Consider the following 19751-nt stretch of genomic DNA (forward strand, 5'->3'; position numbering starts at 1 on the left):
GTGTATTACAGAAGTTGCAGAATATGTATATCAGTTTCCCTCTTGATTACAACGGAACAATGAAAAACAATCTTATATATGTTAATGATCATAACTCAGCAGCAGAATGTCATAGAAACCATTTTTGTTCTTGGTGATAACCAGAAAAGAAACATGATTCAGCAAAATTCATGTGATTTGTGTTTGCACTTGCGTAGAATGTTAAAAACTATAATAACGCTTTATTCAAAGATATAGGTTTAATCCTTAATTTTCTCTTAAATATGTCAGTCTAACCAGCTTCTTGATGGACTATTATTGAATCTTATTCAAAATATTTAGTAGTAGTTCTAGTTCTAAAGTAAAAGTAATCCTGGTGATATCTTTTACATTTAGCAAATTATCAAAATGTTTTTCTCACAACTTAACGAACCATTATTGCTGAAATATTACAACAACAAAAAAAGAAAAGAAAAAAAGATTTCATTTTTAAATGCATTGGTAGGGCAGATATGTATTTAACATGTCCAATCATGTATTACACAAAATCATACACTAGGGGGTAGAATTTTGCTATATATATAGACAAATATAATGTTTGCATAAACATTCAATCCAACCTTTAAAAATACATATCTGTTGATCACATTTGACAGTAATGGCACTCATTTATCTTATGTGTGCTGTTAGGTTATTGGTAGGTGTCCTTGCCCTTAATAAAATAATAAATAAATGAACAAATAAATAATTAAAAGCATTCCCTAAAAGTTGCAAATACAAATTAAAGACTCATTTTGAAATGTTCCAGTTTTTAATAAAACAGTTATCTTTTTTTTTTTTTTAACAGTTGTAAGGCATCATGCATGAAAAAGGCATACAAAAGCATATGTACCTCCTTCCTAAATAAAAGGTTGAATTACGTTGTGCAGATTAAAAATATAATTCTTTACAAATATATGGAAGAGCTGACAGTCAATCCAAATAAAAGGATCTTATGGCGAAACACAACCTGCTCTCACAGTATTTCATTGTAAACATGAATTTAGCCAAAAAAAAGAAACATTAGTTCATGCTTTGACATTAAGGAGGTTTATCAGAAAGCATGCAACCGAGTCGTAATATGATTTACACAATGTCAACATTCCTTAAACACACAGAGAGTGAAATTCCATAATTCTTTCAATAATAATGGTTAAGATCATAAAGAAATATGATATGACTACTAACAGACAAACTGACAGACGGAATGAAGAGTCATGAAGATCCCGTCCCAGTGTCGTCCTGTAGAGGGTAGTGTTGACTAGTCTCTGCTACAGACCGGATGGCGAGGGACATTTGGAGTTTGGCACAGGAGAGTGCAGGCGTGCTTGTGTTGTGCTATACCACGTTGAAGACCATTGAGAGATACTGCTCGTATGACACCTGAATCCAGCCGTCCTGATCTGTGTCATACCGCCGGAACACGTCAGTTAACCTCTGTTCAAAAGAGAATATACACAATCAGTATTGGCTGTAAATCACTTCATAATGATGAACCGTTCCAAACCTATTGACTTTTGTTCTTCAGTTGAACACTATTCGGGTCACGCATTTACATTTAATTACAATGAATGGGAACTGAAGATTTGAAACTTCAAAAAAAGACTAAACCCCATGAAAGTATAAATAAAAATGGTCTATATGAGCCAAGAGCAATATATTACAAATCTTCTGAAGTCCAATGGTAGCTTTATATTAGGAACAAGCTAAAATGTAGGTTTATTCACTGAAAATCTTTGCCTCCACTCCAGTAAACTGAACCACTGTAACTGGATCACTAAATCAGTGAGCTGGATTCAAGAGCTGATTCATGAACAAATGACCAAAGTTAATTTTACCCAAAAACACTTTTTGAGTTATGCACAAAAGTTATTTCAGTATGCAGTAAAAACATAGTAAGAAACAGTAACTATGTGTTTCTGGGTACAAGTGACTGAAAATGATGGAGCAGGTAACAAATCATTTAAAAAAACAAAACTATTAATTCACAAATCATACATTGCTACATCTATCATAGGCCCTATTAAGATCACAAGTTGACACGTTAAATACAGCTGTAAATGGGGTCTACAAGACTAGATGCTCATGTGGTCAAACGTGTTCGAACAGCCACAAAAGCCTGCCTACCCACCGCCCTCCTGTCTCACACGTGAGCATGTTTTGATAAAGTGCACTGAAACAATCAATTCCATCTTTGCCATGTTGCGGCAAAAAAAAAAAAAAAAAGATTAGAAATTGCACCGGTGAAAGTGATGTAGAGTATGAAAAAACAAAAGGGGAGGGTCTAGATCAGTGATTCCTAACCCTTCTCCTGGAGATCTACCGTCCTGCAAACTTCAGTTCCAATCCTGCTCCAACACACCTGCCGGTAAATATCAAGTAACCCTGAACATAGGGTTCCCACTCTAAGTCAAATCTCAAATTCCCTGACTTTTCTCTGACTTTCACTGACTAAAAAGCTGAATTTCCATGACCTATAATGAATGGAAAAACAGGCCGCTGTTGTGCTGAGCCTTTTTTTTTGTTGTTGTTGCTTTTTTACCATTAAATGCTCTTTGATATTTTTTACACTTTTTTTTTTTAAACTCAGTCTTTGAAGAGGTCATTTTGTAGCCAAAGCTTCAGTGGCCGAGAAAGCTCAACGCGCTGCAACTTCAGAAAACACATGCAAATAGAAAAAGCACCAGCAAATCAAGAAAACATCTTCATCAGTTTGACAGCAGGTGGTGCAAATGCTCACAACACAAACAAATAAAGAAACACTGCAAATGCTCACAATACAACCAAATAAATTTTATATGCAGTGCGTTTCTTTGTTTGATTGTGTTGTGAGCATTTGCAGCGTGTGTGTTGTCAAATTGAGGAAGTTGTTTTCTTAATTTGCAGGTGTTTTTTTTCTATTTGCAGTGTGTTTCTTTCTTTTCTTTTTTTGGGTTGTGTTGTGAGCATTTGCAGCGTGTGCGTTGTAAAATTGAGGAAGTTGTTTTCTTAATTTGCAGGTGTTTTTTCTATTTGCAATGCGTTGAGATCTCTCGGTCACCGTACAAAGCTCCCAAAAATGTTCATTTTCTGGCATATTTGCCTTTGTTAACCGGTACAGCCTGGTGGCCTGGTGACTGCGTTTGACAGTGATAGCCAGTTGACGAGCGGGAAGGGAATAAGATGGCGCTGAAAAAATAGCCCAGAGCTCAATGCTAAGGATTTTTTCAGTGGTTAAAATTATTACTTGCCCTGTTAATATTTTCACTAGCCTTGCCACAAAAAATAAATAAATAAAATAAAATAGTTGCTGTTATCAACTTTGATTTTTGTATTCTAATAAATAAACTTATGACACCAATATTTTAGATACCAATTTTTTTTTACAAATCTCGATTTCAATGTTAATACCACAGTAAAAAAAAAAAAAAAAAGAAAAAAGTATATATATATATATATATATAAGTTCAGTATCTAATATAAAGTTCAAACATCATTAAAGATAAATAAGAACAAATGAACAAATTGCAAATAATAGCTAAATTAAATATATAGCACAAAGATAGAAATGAAATTTTGCTTAAGTTTTTATGTTTGTAGGTGTTCAGGTACAGAAATTGAATAATTACTTAAAAAATAACACTTGCATATTCTTCACTCTGTGTTGCAACTTTGCATTGCCATTTGAAATTAGTGGCAAGGCAACCACTGCATTTTAATCATGAATCAATCCAAAAAAAAAAAAAAAAAAGCAATGTTTTTAATTTATTTTAGACTGCATAATTTCAAAATCTGAAGAAACAGAATGGTGTGACTTTAGCTTTGTGAAATTATGCTACGTGAAACAGAAACAGCAGACGGGCTGAATGAGACAATTTCACTCTTTGACAGCAGGTGGCGCTTATGGAACAGTGATAAAGCATTTCCTTGGTTACCACTTAAACACAGCTGTGCTGCGCGTATTAACACTCATTTAAATGCATTATACAGAGGCAAGATGAAAAGAAAGCGCTGTGTAAACTTTTCTGAAAACAACCAGTTCCCCTCAGAAACACATTCAAATAAAATTCAATGTTTAGGATTCCTATATTTCGCACATTTTGAATCTTGTTCTGCCTGATATGGTATTTTCTCCTCTTTGCGTCCGTCTTCAGCATCTCTGGCCTCTGTTAATGGCCGTTTACAGACTAATAAAATATAGATTAATCATTGTTAAAGCTACAAAGTTACTTGCCAAGACGGGCATTTTTATACTTTTGTCCATTCAGGCGCAAGAAAGATGCTGTGAGAAACTCAATTCTGTACACGCTGTTTACACAGGTCACAGCGCGCGAGTACTGAATGGAGTTGACGAACAAAAATCCCTGATATTCCATGACTTGGACAAAAAATATATAAAATTCCCTGACTTTCAATGTCTGGAATAGACCTTTTAAAATTCCATGACCCGTGGGAACCCTGTGAACAGCTTGATTAACTGGTTCAGGTGTGTTTGATGGTGTTTGGAGCTGAAATCTGCAGGACGGTAGCTCTCCAGGAGCAAGGTTGGAGATCCCTGGTATAGATGAAATCCGAACACAAGTGGACACAAGAGATGCATTTAAAATGCATGTTCACGTGTATTCGGTAAAGCGTCTCACCTGACCATCTATGATTGGATCTTTGAAAACGCATGCTATTTTGTGCTATCGGAAACTTCCTACTTCTGAAGTTGTAATTATGAGTTTGTCATGTTCAAGTGTTTTGTTGTCGGTAAGAACAGAAATCATGGAGGACAGCCTATTCATTCTTGCCTGTTTCCTGGGGACATTTTATTAAAGCCAAAAGGTGTAGATTAGAAGATACTCAGCCAATATCCAACAGGTTTTAAATATTATGTAGCATTTATTTGTAGCCATATAAACATTCACATCGCTATCTAGATATTCAGCTGGCTGACGATTCCTAAATTTATGTCAAATAAATGCGATTTTTGCTGTGTTCAATACATATGATATTCATTAAAGGTGCACTAAGCAATATTTGAAAAACGCTTTTGACCAGTGTCGGACCGAGTCCCAAAACACACTTGTAACCAATCAGCAGTAAGGGACGTGTCTTGTAATGATAGAGAGAAGAAGAGAGCACTCCGTTTGAGTGCACAGGATGGATATTAGCAGTTCGACTATTGATAGAGAGAGATGGCAGATTAAAAAAAAAAAAAGAGGAAAATGTGGGAGGAACAAAACATTAAAAAGAAGGGTTACGATCAAATATCGGAGCAGCTTGCCAGCGGTGGACAGAACTCAAGGAGTTTGAAGGGCTCGAAATCGGACGCCGAGGTTTCATTTTGATAGGTGAGTAATGTTGATTTTGCTTTGTTTCACACTATCCATCCATCTTCGCTTGTTTCCGTGATCGTCGTTATGCCAGGGTTGCGCACGTACGTGTGGGTTGGCGATATCAAAATAGGGGCAAGGTCCTTTTGGGGTATGGGCGTGTTTGTTTTAGTGCTTTCAAATATCAACATCGCCAGGACATTCTTCGAAAATTCTCCTTTTGTGTTCCACAGAAGAAAGAAAATCATGGGATTGGAACAACCCCATAAATACAGACCGATTTCTGGGTGAAATGTCCCTCTAAAGAAATTGCAAATGTTGCATATAACACAGATCATTACCTGTAGTACAATACAGCACTGAATGAAGTCATCAAAAGCCACTTGGGTCCTCTTCTGACGGTCAAATTTCTCTATCAGTGTGTTGTAGAACTGATCTGAAAGACGATAACCTGTGCGAAGAGAGAAGCGTTTGAAGTTCAGTGTTTTCCTCAAGGGTGACATTAATAATTTTCCATCAGTTTATTTGTCCTTCCTCTTATTGGTTTTGTGCATCAGTGCCCCTGCCTCTCATTCCTACAGGACTTTCTTTAAACACCTCACCAAATGCATCTATCACCTCCGGCTTTCCATTTATAACAGTCGATAAGCAAGCATTACAAACTCACCAAAGCCGGTGAGAGCCTGTTTGAGCTCGTTCTTGTCGATAAACCCTGAGTTGTCCCTGTCGTAGGTGCGGAAGATGTTCTGCCAGTCTGTGATGTACTTCCAAACGCCAGCAAATTCATTGAAGTTAACTCCGCCTTTGTTTTCCCGATCAAACATAGCTGAAAAGAAAGAATTGGGCGGATTTTTGGTTACATTTAATCCTCAGATTCTCACTTTGTTGACACTTTATTGATGCTTGGATTTATTGTATTACTTAGTATTATTAAGTGACTGGTCTATCAAAAACATATTATGTTTACAAAGCACCATGCATTCATAACATTTTGCCCTCAATTTGAAAAGACTGAGTACAAGATAGAATCCCAAAAACTGTTTGAGATGGTCAAAATATTGTGAAAATATATGCAACATAGATTACAATTGAACTGTTATTGTGGTCACGTCAATCCACTTGAAATGAGCCGAAAGTGATCACCTTATACTGGAGTTAGGAATCATTACACACAGTCAATTATTATTGACTAACTTTCTCAAGAAAATCTCTGATTTCTGACAAAAACCTTCCACTTTCTGAGCTACTTCCAAGGCAGATGACAGCTACATTTTTCCAGTTTGAGCTGAAACAACTGAACCTTTCTTTGCTAAGTGTGCTAATAGGAAACATTGCAGGTTGTCATGGAGCTCACAAACAAACAGAGGATTATGGGACAAAAGAGAAAAAGACACAGCATGTCTATGCTTTTGTGAATGCAAGAAAATAACAATACTTACATATAATTGATCTGACAGTCACAGGGTTGAATGGTGTCCATGTACCTGGGGATGAAACAAAAACAGATAACAATCAGTTTCCATATAAAACTAAATTATTAAAACAAGCAGAAGCTTGACTCCATATGCAATCACTCCTGCAAGCAAAATATTGATAAATGTATGTCATGTTCCAGGTAAAAACCAACATGAAAATATAGCTGCGAGCAGCGATGACGGGCCCAAGCCGTCAGCATACGCCACCCCGGTGGCATCGATAAAACGGTGCCCAGCGAGCACAAGCATCACAGTAACCCTCTGGCAGTTTGATTTTAAGGGATACGGCAATTAAAGGGTTAATCCAAACCATCAACTCTGTGAAACACACACACACAGAACAACATATAAAACTTTAAATTCTGTGAAAATATATTTTTCATTGGTAGTTGATGTTAGTTAATGCATTTACTAATGCTAACAAATGAGAAATTATTATAGTTACCAAAGGTTTTAATGATTTATAAGCATTTTTTAATGATTTATTTTTCCATTAACTAACATGAATAATTTTTTCTAACACAAATGAATAAAGTAAAAAATATATTGTTAATATTTAATGTTATTTGTGAATTAACCAATGTTAAAAAACAACATTATTTAACTGTTGTTAGTTAACATCATTAATAAATATATACCATTTAATGTTGATCAAAATCAATTCCAAAATGTGTTAATATATTATTACATTTTAAAGTTTTATCTTTTGAACATGACTATTTTTCTAATATTAAAAATATTTTGTTCATTGTTAGTTCATTGTAAGTTCATACTAATCAATGAAGAATTAACATGCTGTAAAAAATATATTTTTCATTGTTAGTTCACGTTAATTAATGCATTTCCTAATGTTAAGAATTGAGACCTTATTATAAAGTGTTATCAAAATCTTTAATGATTTATAAGCATTTTTTAAAGATTTTAAAAAACAGACCCTCTCTCTCTCTTTCTCTCTCTCACCCACTGGCTCAATCCACACAGTCACTCACACAGTCACTCACACCCCACCCCCACCCCCACCCCTCACTCAGCTGCAGGCTGACAGGGATCTCTCACTCAGAAGCAGTCTAAGTCTAACTCTCTGATAGTTTTCAAATTTTCTCCTCTGCATAGTGTATTGTAAATTCATGAAATTAATCACATATCCTCAGACTGTATTGTTCTGTGTATGTAATTTTTTATGAAGTGTTTGGAAGCTGCTCTTAAAAGAAAAAAAAAAAAAAAATGATCTTTTTTACTGTAACTTTAATAAATTGCCATTAAATCATCGTTCAAGATATCCTAAATCCGTCCGCAATTTAGCATCTTCAGTATTTTGGCATCATGATAAAAAATGTTTGGTGTGATTTCCGTGTTTCTGCTTGGAGGAGTATTAATTTGTTTACAGCCCGTTTTTAAAAAAAACCCACATTAAAATAAATATAGCCGACTTCCTGTTGGTCGTAGCTAATGACTGTAAATTAGAAAGTTGTCCGGATTAATTAGAACAATTTATGTACCGAGTTTGGGGTCTGTAGCTAAAACTAACCCCCTCATTTTTGACAAAAGGTGGCGCTATAGAGTGCCTCTTCCACGCCCGTTTATGAGCTTTTTCCAGTGTCTAACTATCATTAATACTCATATGTGTGTTGAGTTTCATGACATTCTAAACATGTTATCTGCCTCAAAATCACCAGAAACGAATTTTCAACTTTGACACGTTGCCATGGCAACATAATTTTAGATATCAATATTCCCTTCACAGTTTTACATCGGCCGTGTTTTGACATTATTCTGGTGAAGTTTGAAGCAAATCGAGTAAAAATAAGATGCTGAATTCAAAGCATTTTGAAAACGACACACTTCCTGCAGCCAGTTGGTGGCGCTATAACTTTCAGTCATAATAGTCACATCTATCCGATCGGCATCATACAACGAACAAATCACTGAAGTTTGATCTACATCATACAATGTGTGTGGACGTTATTAGGCATTTCCTGGGTCTCATTTTTCGCCATAACTTCATCGCCTCGCCACGGGCAAACCGTTCGACATATCAAAAATATCTTCGCAATTTAGCGTCCCCAATGTCCTGAGATCATGTTCACCGAGTTTGGTGGCAATCGTATGGAAATCCTCAGAGGAGTATATCAAATTCCAGAGCATGCGCTTTTTAAACAGCCCTGAATAGCCGACTTCCTGTTGGGCGGAGCCTAAGACATGCTGCGTGAAAGTTGTTCGGCTCAATGAGTTCTATATGTGTACCGAGTTTCATATGAATACGTGCAAGTATGTGTGAGCTATACATCAAGTTTTCTGACAATTTTCCAGGGGGCGCCGTAGAGCCCCTGTGCCACGCCCGGGTCCCAGCCTCAGCGGCGTCCTAATGGCCGCAGGTTCCAATGTGCGTGCCAATTTTCGAGAGTTTTCGGGCACGTTAAGGCCCCCAAAAGTGCCCGGATGATTGAAATAAAAAATAAAAAAAAAAAAAAAAATAATAATCCTTAGAAGAACAATAGGGCCCTGCGCCTTACTGGCTTGGGCCCTAATGATATCCGCAAAGCATTTAATTTCTGCAGTGTGACATATCTAAGCAAAATAGAATTTCAATGAAATAATGAAGAGCAGAAATTACATAAAATACATATAAAATCTTTATTTTAAAGTAAATATGAAGCTAATATTTCATTTATTAGGTAAATGTTTGCCAGTGCTTGATTATTTTTTGGAATGCTGTTAAAACGGACTTTTTCCTCTGTCGTTGACATCAGATGCCAATGGAGCTTTGGATTGCTTATTTTTTACGTATTATAAACAGTTTTATTAATTTACAATATATTAATTTATAAATATTATATAATATATTATATATGAATGAATATAATAGTGATTTACATCAGCAGGCAAAAAACACTGGTCAAACTTTAATGGGTCTTTGTTACACAAATAAGAATTTAGTTACACTTTATTTAAGATGTTACAGTGTATTTAAGTAATTAACAGCATGCACTTACTATAGTTAGTTGGGTTAGTTGTCTTAGTGTTACATTTATTACTATATTAAGTACATGAAACGTGTAACAAGGACACTGAAAAATACACAATGCAAAAAAGTGTTACCGAGTAATATTAATTAACAACATGTACTTACTATGGTTTAAAGCTAGAGTTCAGTTTGGCGTTAGTTATTACTTACTTAATTACTACTAATATTACTATTTTAGATACATGGAACAAGTGTTACCAAAAGGTTCTGCGCCTTTTGAAAGCACATGACATTTTAATAAAAAATTATGAACAAACTCTTAAAATTAATACGCATTGAGTAATCATACACAGTAAAACCAGGTAAACTGATTCAATAGAGTCGGTTTAAATTTCATATTTTTAATAGCCAGAGGTAACACAGCTGTATAGTTTCTATTTTTCCCTCTATATAACATGTTCACTTGCAATCTCCCCTGATAGAATCCCTAAGGAGTGGCATTACAGTCATAACATGAGGTAGTAAGAAACACATTTCAATACGCTTCAATAGACACCCTTCACTGACCTTGAGGAACACACTTTATAGTCTATATAGGTCATTCTCTTATTCCAGCTCAGTGAACCCTCCCTTTCTGCTTTGGCTGAAATAACACTATCATTTGTTTGAGCGTGCTTATCTTAGCACACCTACAACACACACTGGGCACGCTGGGGGAAACAACACCAGAAGACACAGGACTGAAACATACAGCTGTGAAATAAAGCTATTCTTCTCTAGGCAATGCTGAGTCACGGCCTGACACACACTCACAGAGCCGCTATGAGAGAGAGGAAGGACTTGCACTGGTGATGAACAATCAGACAATCAGGGAATAATCACGATGCTCCTCTAGTTGGTGGGACAGGGATAGTTGTAAACAGAGCAGGAAACAGGAAGAAAAGAATGGAAAAAAATAACGTGTGTAATGTTTTTTAAAAAGGAGTGTGTTCCTGCCAAACAAGACCACCAAGGTCACCCTGACCATATTTGGGAAGGCTATTGGAAATAGTGTGAATAACATGGTGCCATCTCAGAGAGAGAATGGCTGCTAGTGGCAAAGACTGGAGAGGAGGCGGGTCTGAATTCAGGCACAAAGACGCCCCTATGTGCTACACACTGGCTCCAGTCACGGCACTGCCTACTCCGGGAGGAATCATGGAAAAATGGCAACATTCACATCACTCCACTAGACAAGTACACAGCAGTCTGCCGCATACAACAACACTGCATATGTTAACACAAGGACTTCTTTTCATATCATCTTCGAGAGTCAAAAGCAGCTGATAAAACAGCATTTTATGTTATGAGATTAAGCTTGAAAAAGATACTATATTATACTAAATCCAAATTTTTGCTACACCTGAAAGCATTGAGTGAATTATTAAAAAAAATCAAAATACTGGATGTAAATATTTCTTACAAGACTGTATTTTGTATAAGTACCTTTTTTTTATTAATACTTATTTAAAATTAATACTTTAATTCAGCAAGGGCACATTAGATTGATCAAAAGAGACATTTATGTGATATTTGTGACATTTATAACATTTATAAAAGAATCTTAATTTAAAAAAAAAAAAGATCTGTTTCCACAATTTTAATCAGGACAATTGTTTTACATTTACATTAATTCATTTAGCTGACGCTTTTATCCAAAGCGACTTACAATTGCTATATATGTCAGAGGTCGCACGCCTCTGGAGCAACTAGGGGTTAAGTGTCTTGCTCAGGTACACATTGGTGCCTCACAGTGGATTCGAACCCGGGTCTCTCACACCAAAGGCATGTGTCTTATCCACTGCGCCATCACCACCCCATTATAAATGTTTTCAACATTTATAATAACAAAAAATGTTTACTGAGCAGCAAATCAGCATATTAGAATGATTTCTGAAGGATCATGTGACACTGAAGACTAGAGTAATGGTTGCTGAAAATTCAGCTTTTCCAGCACTGAAATAAATAAATAACATTTTAAAATATATTCCAATAGAAATTTTTAATGATAATAATATTTCACAATATTACAGTTTTTACTGTAATTTTTTTTTTAATTAAATAAACATCTTGCTGAACTTCATTTCTTTCATAACAGTTTCCATCTCTTCATGAAATTAAAAGGGCAAGACATTGTTTTTATATTTTCATTTTGGCAGCTTAATGTGAGGAATTCTTTTCCTAAATGTCACCGTGTCACCACATGGAGATCTGAAAAAGAATAAACTTCAGGGTTCACGCTTAAAAATAAAGGTGCTTCACGATGCCATATAAGAAACTTTTTGGTCTAAATGGTTCCATAAAGAAACTTTAACATCTGAAGAGGTTTTGTGGCGAAAGAAGGTTCTTCAGATTATAAAAAAGGTAAGAAAGAGGTGGTTCTTCAAAGAACCTTTAACTGAACGGTTCTTCTATGGCATCGCTGTGAAGAACCTTTTAAGGACCTATAACCTTTCTACAAGGTCAAAATTGTTAGTTGTTAGAATCAGAGTCGTATTTAGAAAGTTTGATTTGAATCATTAATGTTGCTTACATCAGTCAGGGTCAGACTATAATTTTTACAATTCAAAGCACGTGAAGTTGCATTAAAATAACAGCTAACTGTCTTTTTTAGGTGACCACTGATAAGTCTTAATTTAGGACTAGTACGCTCAAAACACCCTATTCAAGCCTGATTATATGTAAAAGTTTAACATCTTTAACAATCTGAACTCTGATGCCATTAAAGGGGTCATATGATACTACTTTAAAGATCATTATTTTGTGTGTTTGGTGTAACAGAATATTATCAGAGTCCTTTAACGATATTGTAATAAATGGCTATAACTTGCCATTTATTACAATATCGTAATGTTATATGTAGACAAAATTACATTTTGAAGTGTAAAACACACGGACACAATTTTTAAAGAAAAAATCCAAACTTCAGGAGTTTCTGTTTGAGTATGACAGACACAGCGTGACAGACACAGTGATGATGCTCCTATGTATTTACAGTACACAAGCCACAGTTAAGACTATTTCTGACGAGCTGTACACTCCGATGTGATGTAACCCTGTTTCTTTGGCCTGTTTATACAAGACTTTGTTCCCACTCCTGTGAGCATCCTCTTTGGCCTGGCGAAGCTGTTTGAGTTTTGTACTGAACCAAGGTTTGTCGTTGTTAAATGTTAAGTAAGTCCTGGTGGGTACACACATGTCCTCACAGAAACCAATGTCGGTGAGCTCATCCAGATCAGTAGCTGCAGCCTCAAAAACACTCCAATCAGTAAGTTCGAAGCAGGCCTGTAAACACTCCATCTCTTTACAGTTTTTACTACAGGCTTAGCAGATTTAAGTTTCTGCTTGTAGGCTGGTAGAAGATGAACCAAACAGTGATCAGAGAGTTCCAGTGCTGCACGGGGGACAGAGTGACACGCATCCTTTAAAACAGTGTAGCAATGGTCCAGTTTATTGCTGTCCCTGGTGGGGCACGTGATGTGTTGTCTGTATTTAGGTAGTTTGCGGGTGAGATTAGCTTTATTAAAATCACCGAGAATGATAATGAAAGAGTCCGGGTAACGCTGCTCTGTGTGTGTGATTTGGTCGGCCAACAATCGTGACGTAGACATGTGGGGGCGTGTTTTAATAAGGCGTTTTAACCCGGTCTGGATCAGCCTTCTCTTTTAGATACAATAAATCCTTTTGTGGGAGACTTTGAGCTTTGTAACTCTGCAGATCGTATACATGCACAAACAGCTACATAACACAGTAAAGAAAAAGAAAACAAGAAATCGCATCATATGACCCCTTTAACACCACAAGCAACCCTGCAAACTACCCTAAAACAGGCAGCAGTCCACATCTGAGCGAAATAAGTGAGCCAGGCCGTGTATTCCTATAAAACACAGTCAACCGAGGCTAAACATGCATAACCTTTCCCAGCCCTGACAGCGAGTTTGAATGCTTTCATTTCCATTTATGCTTTTTGAGTAAAATTCATTATGCCCTGGTCACAGGAGTGAAAATATAATGCATAATGGCTGGAGTCAGTGAATTGAATGGTTGTGACATAGTAAATCAAAGCTGCCTACTGCCACTGCTTCAGTTACAGCAATGACCTCTGATATAAATCTATATGAACAGCATTACTCCAGCAAACGCCTAGAGCAGCACGGAGAAAATCAAGAGTGCTTAAATATGCTGAGGTAGCTAAACGACAGAGCTGAGAAGAGAGCACTTTTACTGTAAGACAATCAAATAAAATCAGACACCCTGAACAACAATAATTAGAGAGCAAGAGAGAGAGAACAAAGAAATGTTTTTTTCCATAACAGTACCAACTTGGAGAATTAACAGAAGTGTTAGTTCACCATAACGATAATGATTAAGTAATTTTCATAATCTATGGTCACTGTTGTCAATAGATAATACATATAAAATAACAATAAAACATTTAATAGGATAGTAAAACTTCAATATTTTAATTCGTAAATATTTGAGTAAATACTGCATAAAACTTATTTATCAATTCATGTTTCGTTTGTCGTCACGAAGTTGCTTATTATGTATATCAGCATCTGTCATCCTGCTCTGTAGATATAGTTTTTGGGGAATTTATTTTATTACTTTTTCAAGTATAAGAGCTTAAACATCAAAACATCAAAGCAAAACTCTGATTCAAGAAATTGTTTACGTTCTCACTGAAAATATATTCCCAGAAGTATTTGCATTGGTTTTTCATGTATTAAAAATGTTAGACTACATTGGTGTATATATAAGCATATATAAATATATATAAGTTTCTTTGAAAAAACAATTAAGCTATTTCAGAACAAATACATTAATATGGAGATATAAGGTTGAAAATTATTGAACGATACATATACTGCAGACATATAGAGACATATTCAGCACATTAATGTCAAGGTCAGATGCCTGGGGCAACTGCTGAGGTGCATTCAGAGACTCAGAACAGGGTAATGGACTTTACCACTGAACCACTAATCTAAGAACAGGACTGCACCAGCCATACACTACATAACATGCGATATCTGTTTTCAAACCTTTACAATACTAATATCTTCAGAATATCACAGGGTTACAATGTTACACAGTTCTATACTTCACAATGCAGTGCTGCTGAGAGTGACAAGGGTCTGTGTGCTATAACACAGCATTGCACTGCAGCAGTGTTGACAGGAACATGCATTGGGATCATCAAACTCACACAGCCTGCTCTCAAGAATGATAACAGAGTTTCCTGCTAATTCTGCACCTCATTGAGACGAGCACTACATCAACCTTACTGCTCGGAGCAGATAACAGCTTCTGGCAGGAGTGGAAGAACTCCGACCCACTTTGGCAGCAAGGCCATATGCTCATGAAGGTGGTATTTGAATAAGGCACATTCCATAAGCATTAGGTACACTATGACGTCCCATTACTTTTTTTAGAGAACTACTAGACATGTTTGATAAACTATTATCTAACATAAAGTTAGCTTAACATGAAAATAGCTAGTTTAGTGTTTAGGCTGCATTTACACTGCATGGTTCAAGTGACCCAATTCTGATTTTTTTCCTCCCATGTGGCACAAATCAGATATGGCCCATGACCGTGTAAGCAGGAAAGAAAAAAAAATTCGTTTATGTTAAATAGAAGGCGATCTGATGCTGAAATGTGTTGCTTTTGAAATCACGCTGAGTGCTCGTTGCTGCTGTTGTCAGTGATGACGGCTCGTGCACAGACGAGCGCTTCAGTCCCATTCGTTCCATTGAAACCACAAAATAAATGCACACAAACATGTCCCTGCCTTTGATATACAATCACTGATGAGCGTATTTGGTTTTAATTACTAAAAAAACAGAAGATGTGACATGCTTAACAATATTTACCACCTGAGTATTATTCCATTCGCAAGCTTTCAGCGGAGCTGCGTACATCACTGTCCTGAAGAATTATTTTGATGTATAGATGTAACTATTGCATTAAAAACGTTTCTATATGAATTCCATGTCAATAAATTAAACTCAATGTACTATTCAAATTGCTTTGTGATGTCATATATGCTATTTTTGACTTGCTTCACCAAGTGCAGTGTAAAATGCACACATCGGATACGGGTCACTTTTAAAAGAAATGGAAGCACGTCGTCCAAAAAAAATCGGATTTATTCACAAAATCGGAATTGGTCATCAAGACCCGCAGTGTAAATGCAGTTAGTCTGTTTTACCAAAGCGGCAATTACATTAAACATTTTTTCACTTTACAAACAAACTTAACATTCCTCAAAATCGCGACTTAAGAAATAACATCATGGAGGAGACGTACACTAAAAGGTTAAGGTGACTAAGACTTTTTTATTTTAGTTTTTTATTATACTTTTTATTCAGCAAGGATGTGGTGCAGCTGACACAGAATAGCGTACGCAGTTTATTGGTATACTCTCCAAAATGGTGCTACACTGACGCAGAAGAGACGAATTGTTGAATAATTTGTTTTCTTTGTATACAAAAAGTATTCTCGCATTCTGACGATGTCTTTCATACCTTTCTAGGCCTTGACAGTGTTATTTAGTTGGCAGTCAATGGGACAGTCACAAGCCTCCCGGTTTTCATCCAAAATATCTTAAATTGTGTTCCGAAGACGAACGAAGCTTTTACGGGTTTGGAACGACATGGGGGTAAGTGATTAATGACAAAATTTTCATTTTGGGGTGGAGTAACCCTTGAAATAACAAACATGTTCATTGGGTTTTGTCAGATCAGTGTGTCAGCATCTGTTGGTGTTGCTTATTTTTGCTGATTTTTTTTTTGCTGACATTTGTTGGGTTTTGGAATATCTGAAAAGTGACATACTGTAATTGGTTGGCCGTCGACATTGGTCTGCATGCTCTGGTCTAAATTGGCATTTACAATGTAAATGCTGTTCATTTGAACTTTCTATTCATCAAAGAACACTGAAAAAATGTATCTCAATTTTCGCGCACACACAAAAAAAAACTACAAGGCACAATTGTTTTCATCATTCATAATAATAATAAATGTTTCTTGAGCACCAAGTCAGCATATAAGAATGATTTCTGAATGATCATGTGACACTAAAGACTGGAGTAATGGCTCAAATAAATGCAGCCTTGGTGAACATAAGAGACGTGTTTTATAAAAAAAAACATTTAAACATCTTGTCCTGAATGGTAGTGTATTGTCTCATTCCAATTTCTCAGTTTTTACACAAATTGATTTTTGACTGCACTCATGAAGATAATCCTTAAATGTTAAACATTATTCTTTGATTTGTGATTATCAATAGCAACAGACCGACATTTGTTCCCAAACTAGCCAGTCCCTATCGTTTTATTTCGGATAAATATCACCCGTTCTTGCGTAGTTTATTTGTTTGTTTGTTTATTTGATGAATAATTCTAGAAAATAGCAATCACTCCCATTTAAACTGTATTTATAAAAAAAATTGGTAACAGGGTTGCATAAAAGGCAAACAAATCTTTTTGAAAATTAGTGGAAAATAACAAAATAATATTTAGTTTTACATTTTCAAGTACTTCCTTTCACTGATCATCAGTTGAAAAAAAAAAAGTAATGTTTAACAGTGTCAGGCCATATTTTGTACACTATACATGGACACACTATACACAGTGAAATTATCTGAAATTTCCAATAGTTATCTATAAAATAGTATTAATGCTGGTTATTGCTTGGTATTTCATGAACAAGAACATTTAGCAATAATAGTCAATGTGGGCATTTTTCATTTAGCCAGAATACTGTGAACATCTTTATATACATGGGGAACAATCTTTAAAGATCATCATCATAAAAAAACAAAACAAAGGAATGATCTTTTTAGTGAAACAAAATTAAAGTATATTTTCATATGGAAATATCAGCGTGACACAAGTAAATTGTGCTACATCATATTGCCAAAACAATAGTGTGGACAAGATGACAGTTACAGGAAAACACTTATTGTTTGTACAAGAAACATATTTTCTGATGCAAGAAAACCTGGTTCCTTTAATTAATAGTCTGATATACCAAAATTAAAGTTGTTCAATGGAAACCCCACACAATAATTATACTTGAGGGCCTTTGCTGAACATTTATCTTTCAACTCCAGTTGGAATTTGTTTATTAGTGACAAAAAAAGTAAGAAAAAAAGGAAAATAAATTCAAAAAATAAATAAAACATACCATTTGATAATGCCTGCTGAAGCTCTGTGTCTGATATTGCCCCGCTCCTGTCTTTATCTACCCTGGAGGAAACAGAAAAATTATGAATTATTTGCTAACCAAAATAATGTAATTCATGTTTAAAAAAAAAAAAACTTTTGTTTTATAGTGAATGACTTAAAGACCTCAGGATGTGGGCCTGATCAAATGAAACTGAAAGTAAAAGCTTATATAGAGAACGATTCAGAGCCCTCGTGTTTCAAATGTAACACTGACAAAGGCCCATTCATTTACATCTAAAGAGTTTTCTTTTCCTTTGAGTTTACATATGGTGCCTTTTAGAAAAGTGTCTTGCCTGTTGATTTGTTCTTTTATATCCTCACATATTCATTCATTAATTCATTGACGTTGTGAAGGCGCGGCTGATATTTTTATGATTCATTTCAGTCAAGACATGTCAGCAACGACTTTAAAAGAGGGGAAGTTTGTCTCACGCAGAGTGGGTTGGCAATTTCTGCTGTTGGGAGTGTCTTTTCCATTACACGTATGCCATAAATCATAAAAAGGACGCGTTTCCATTACAGGCCTTCTGAGCTGAATTTAAGGGAATGTCGTTCCATGTGGAAATTACATGTATTATTTGGTCTGTTTTGTAATGAAGAGATTATGGTAGAAAGGGATTGAGTTTTACGATATCCTGAGTTACATTATTATGAAACAAGCATGAAGCAATATGCCTTAGCACACCAACAAAACCCCTGTGTTTCACGGCAGCTGCTGAAAAAAACATAGAAAAACTGAATTTATGGGCTAGAGAGAGGCCTCCTCAATAATTTGGACACCTAAAACCTTGAAAGAGAGTCTAGTCTGGGCCATAACCACAGTAAACTGTGAAAGCAATGTCTTGTTGGCTTGTTTATCTAACAAGACCCTGCCCAACCAGGCAATACTTGAACTCGTGACTCTTATTCACACAAGGAATTCTGAAACAACCATCAACTTCAATCAGGCTATATGTAGTGAAATATGATAAGACATGGTTTGAGAATCATTTGAACTAATTTACTAGCTGGACTGACTAAACCACAACTTCCATTCAAGGAAAGTATGATCAGGAACATCTGGGGTGCGTTTTCCTAAAAGGAAAGTGGGGAAAACACAAATTACGTCTATATTTATCCCGCCTTCTCTGCGTTTAGAGAGAAGACTGCCTTTGGTTTTCCCAGGGTTTCAGTAACTGTAGGCTCTAAGATTGAGCTTTTTCCCCTCAATCCCCTATTATATCACAGCGATCAGGCAGAATAACAATCATACCACTGTAAGTTTATGGGGTTTCAAACTGGGGTCCAGGGACCCTCAGGATGCCGCAAGAGAATACTAGGAAATGTCTAGAGTAAAACATAAAAAAGTAAATATAAATTAATTAATTAATTAATTAAATTATAATAAATTACAAGCAAACAAATAAATAAATAATACATATATTACAACAGTACTATAGAATTAAAAAGAAATGGAATAAATGTAATGGAATAGAAACAAAATATATTTTCCAAATAATACTTTACATATATATTTATAATATTTTTTAAGCATAAACTGTGTCTTTATACATATATGTGTGTGTGTGTGTGTGTGTGTGTGTGTGTGTGTGTATATATATATATATATATGTATATGTGGCTGTCATTAACATATAGTTAAATCCTCACAGGAGGATTATCATATTTGGGGGGCTCGGTTTTCTAAAAGATTGAAAGACACATTATTATAATAGTAAGCAACC

The 19751-nt window shown here is 35.6% G+C and overlaps 2 protein-coding genes across 4 annotated transcripts in view; one reads left to right on the forward strand and one right to left on the reverse strand.

The window, feature by feature from the left end:
- The window catches only part of LOC306863036 (programmed cell death protein 6-like), a 20816-nt gene continuing 1065 nt past the window's right edge, over positions 1-19751 (reverse strand). Inside the window, exons 2-6 of one of the 3 annotated variants that reach the window (XM_079406190.1) lie at positions 17987-18048; positions 6755-6799; positions 5983-6141; positions 5657-5766; positions 1-1455 (exon numbers count right to left, since the gene is read on the reverse strand). In XM_079406190.1, the coding sequence (XP_079262316.1) occupies positions 1357-1455; positions 5657-5766; positions 5983-6141; positions 6755-6799; positions 17987-18048 (475 nt within the window). In that variant the 3' untranslated portion in view covers positions 1-1356. The remainder of the gene's footprint in view (positions 1456-5656; positions 5767-5982; positions 6142-6754; positions 6800-17986; positions 18049-19751) is intronic. The other 2 variants (XM_079406191.1, XM_079406192.1) reach the window with 2 other exon arrangements.
- Positions 16333-19751, forward strand: part of LOC306863035 (meiotic recombination protein REC8 homolog) — a 16393-nt gene continuing 12974 nt past the window's right edge. The window contains exon 1 of the mRNA XM_079406189.1: positions 16333-16458. The gene's annotated coding sequence lies outside the window, so the exon portion shown is untranslated. The remainder of the gene's footprint in view (positions 16459-19751) is intronic.

The sequence above is a fragment of the Barbus barbus genome (assembly GCF_936440315.1).
Source record: "Barbus barbus genome assembly, chromosome: 44".
Classification (NCBI taxonomy): Eukaryota; Metazoa; Chordata; class Actinopteri; order Cypriniformes; family Cyprinidae; genus Barbus; species Barbus barbus.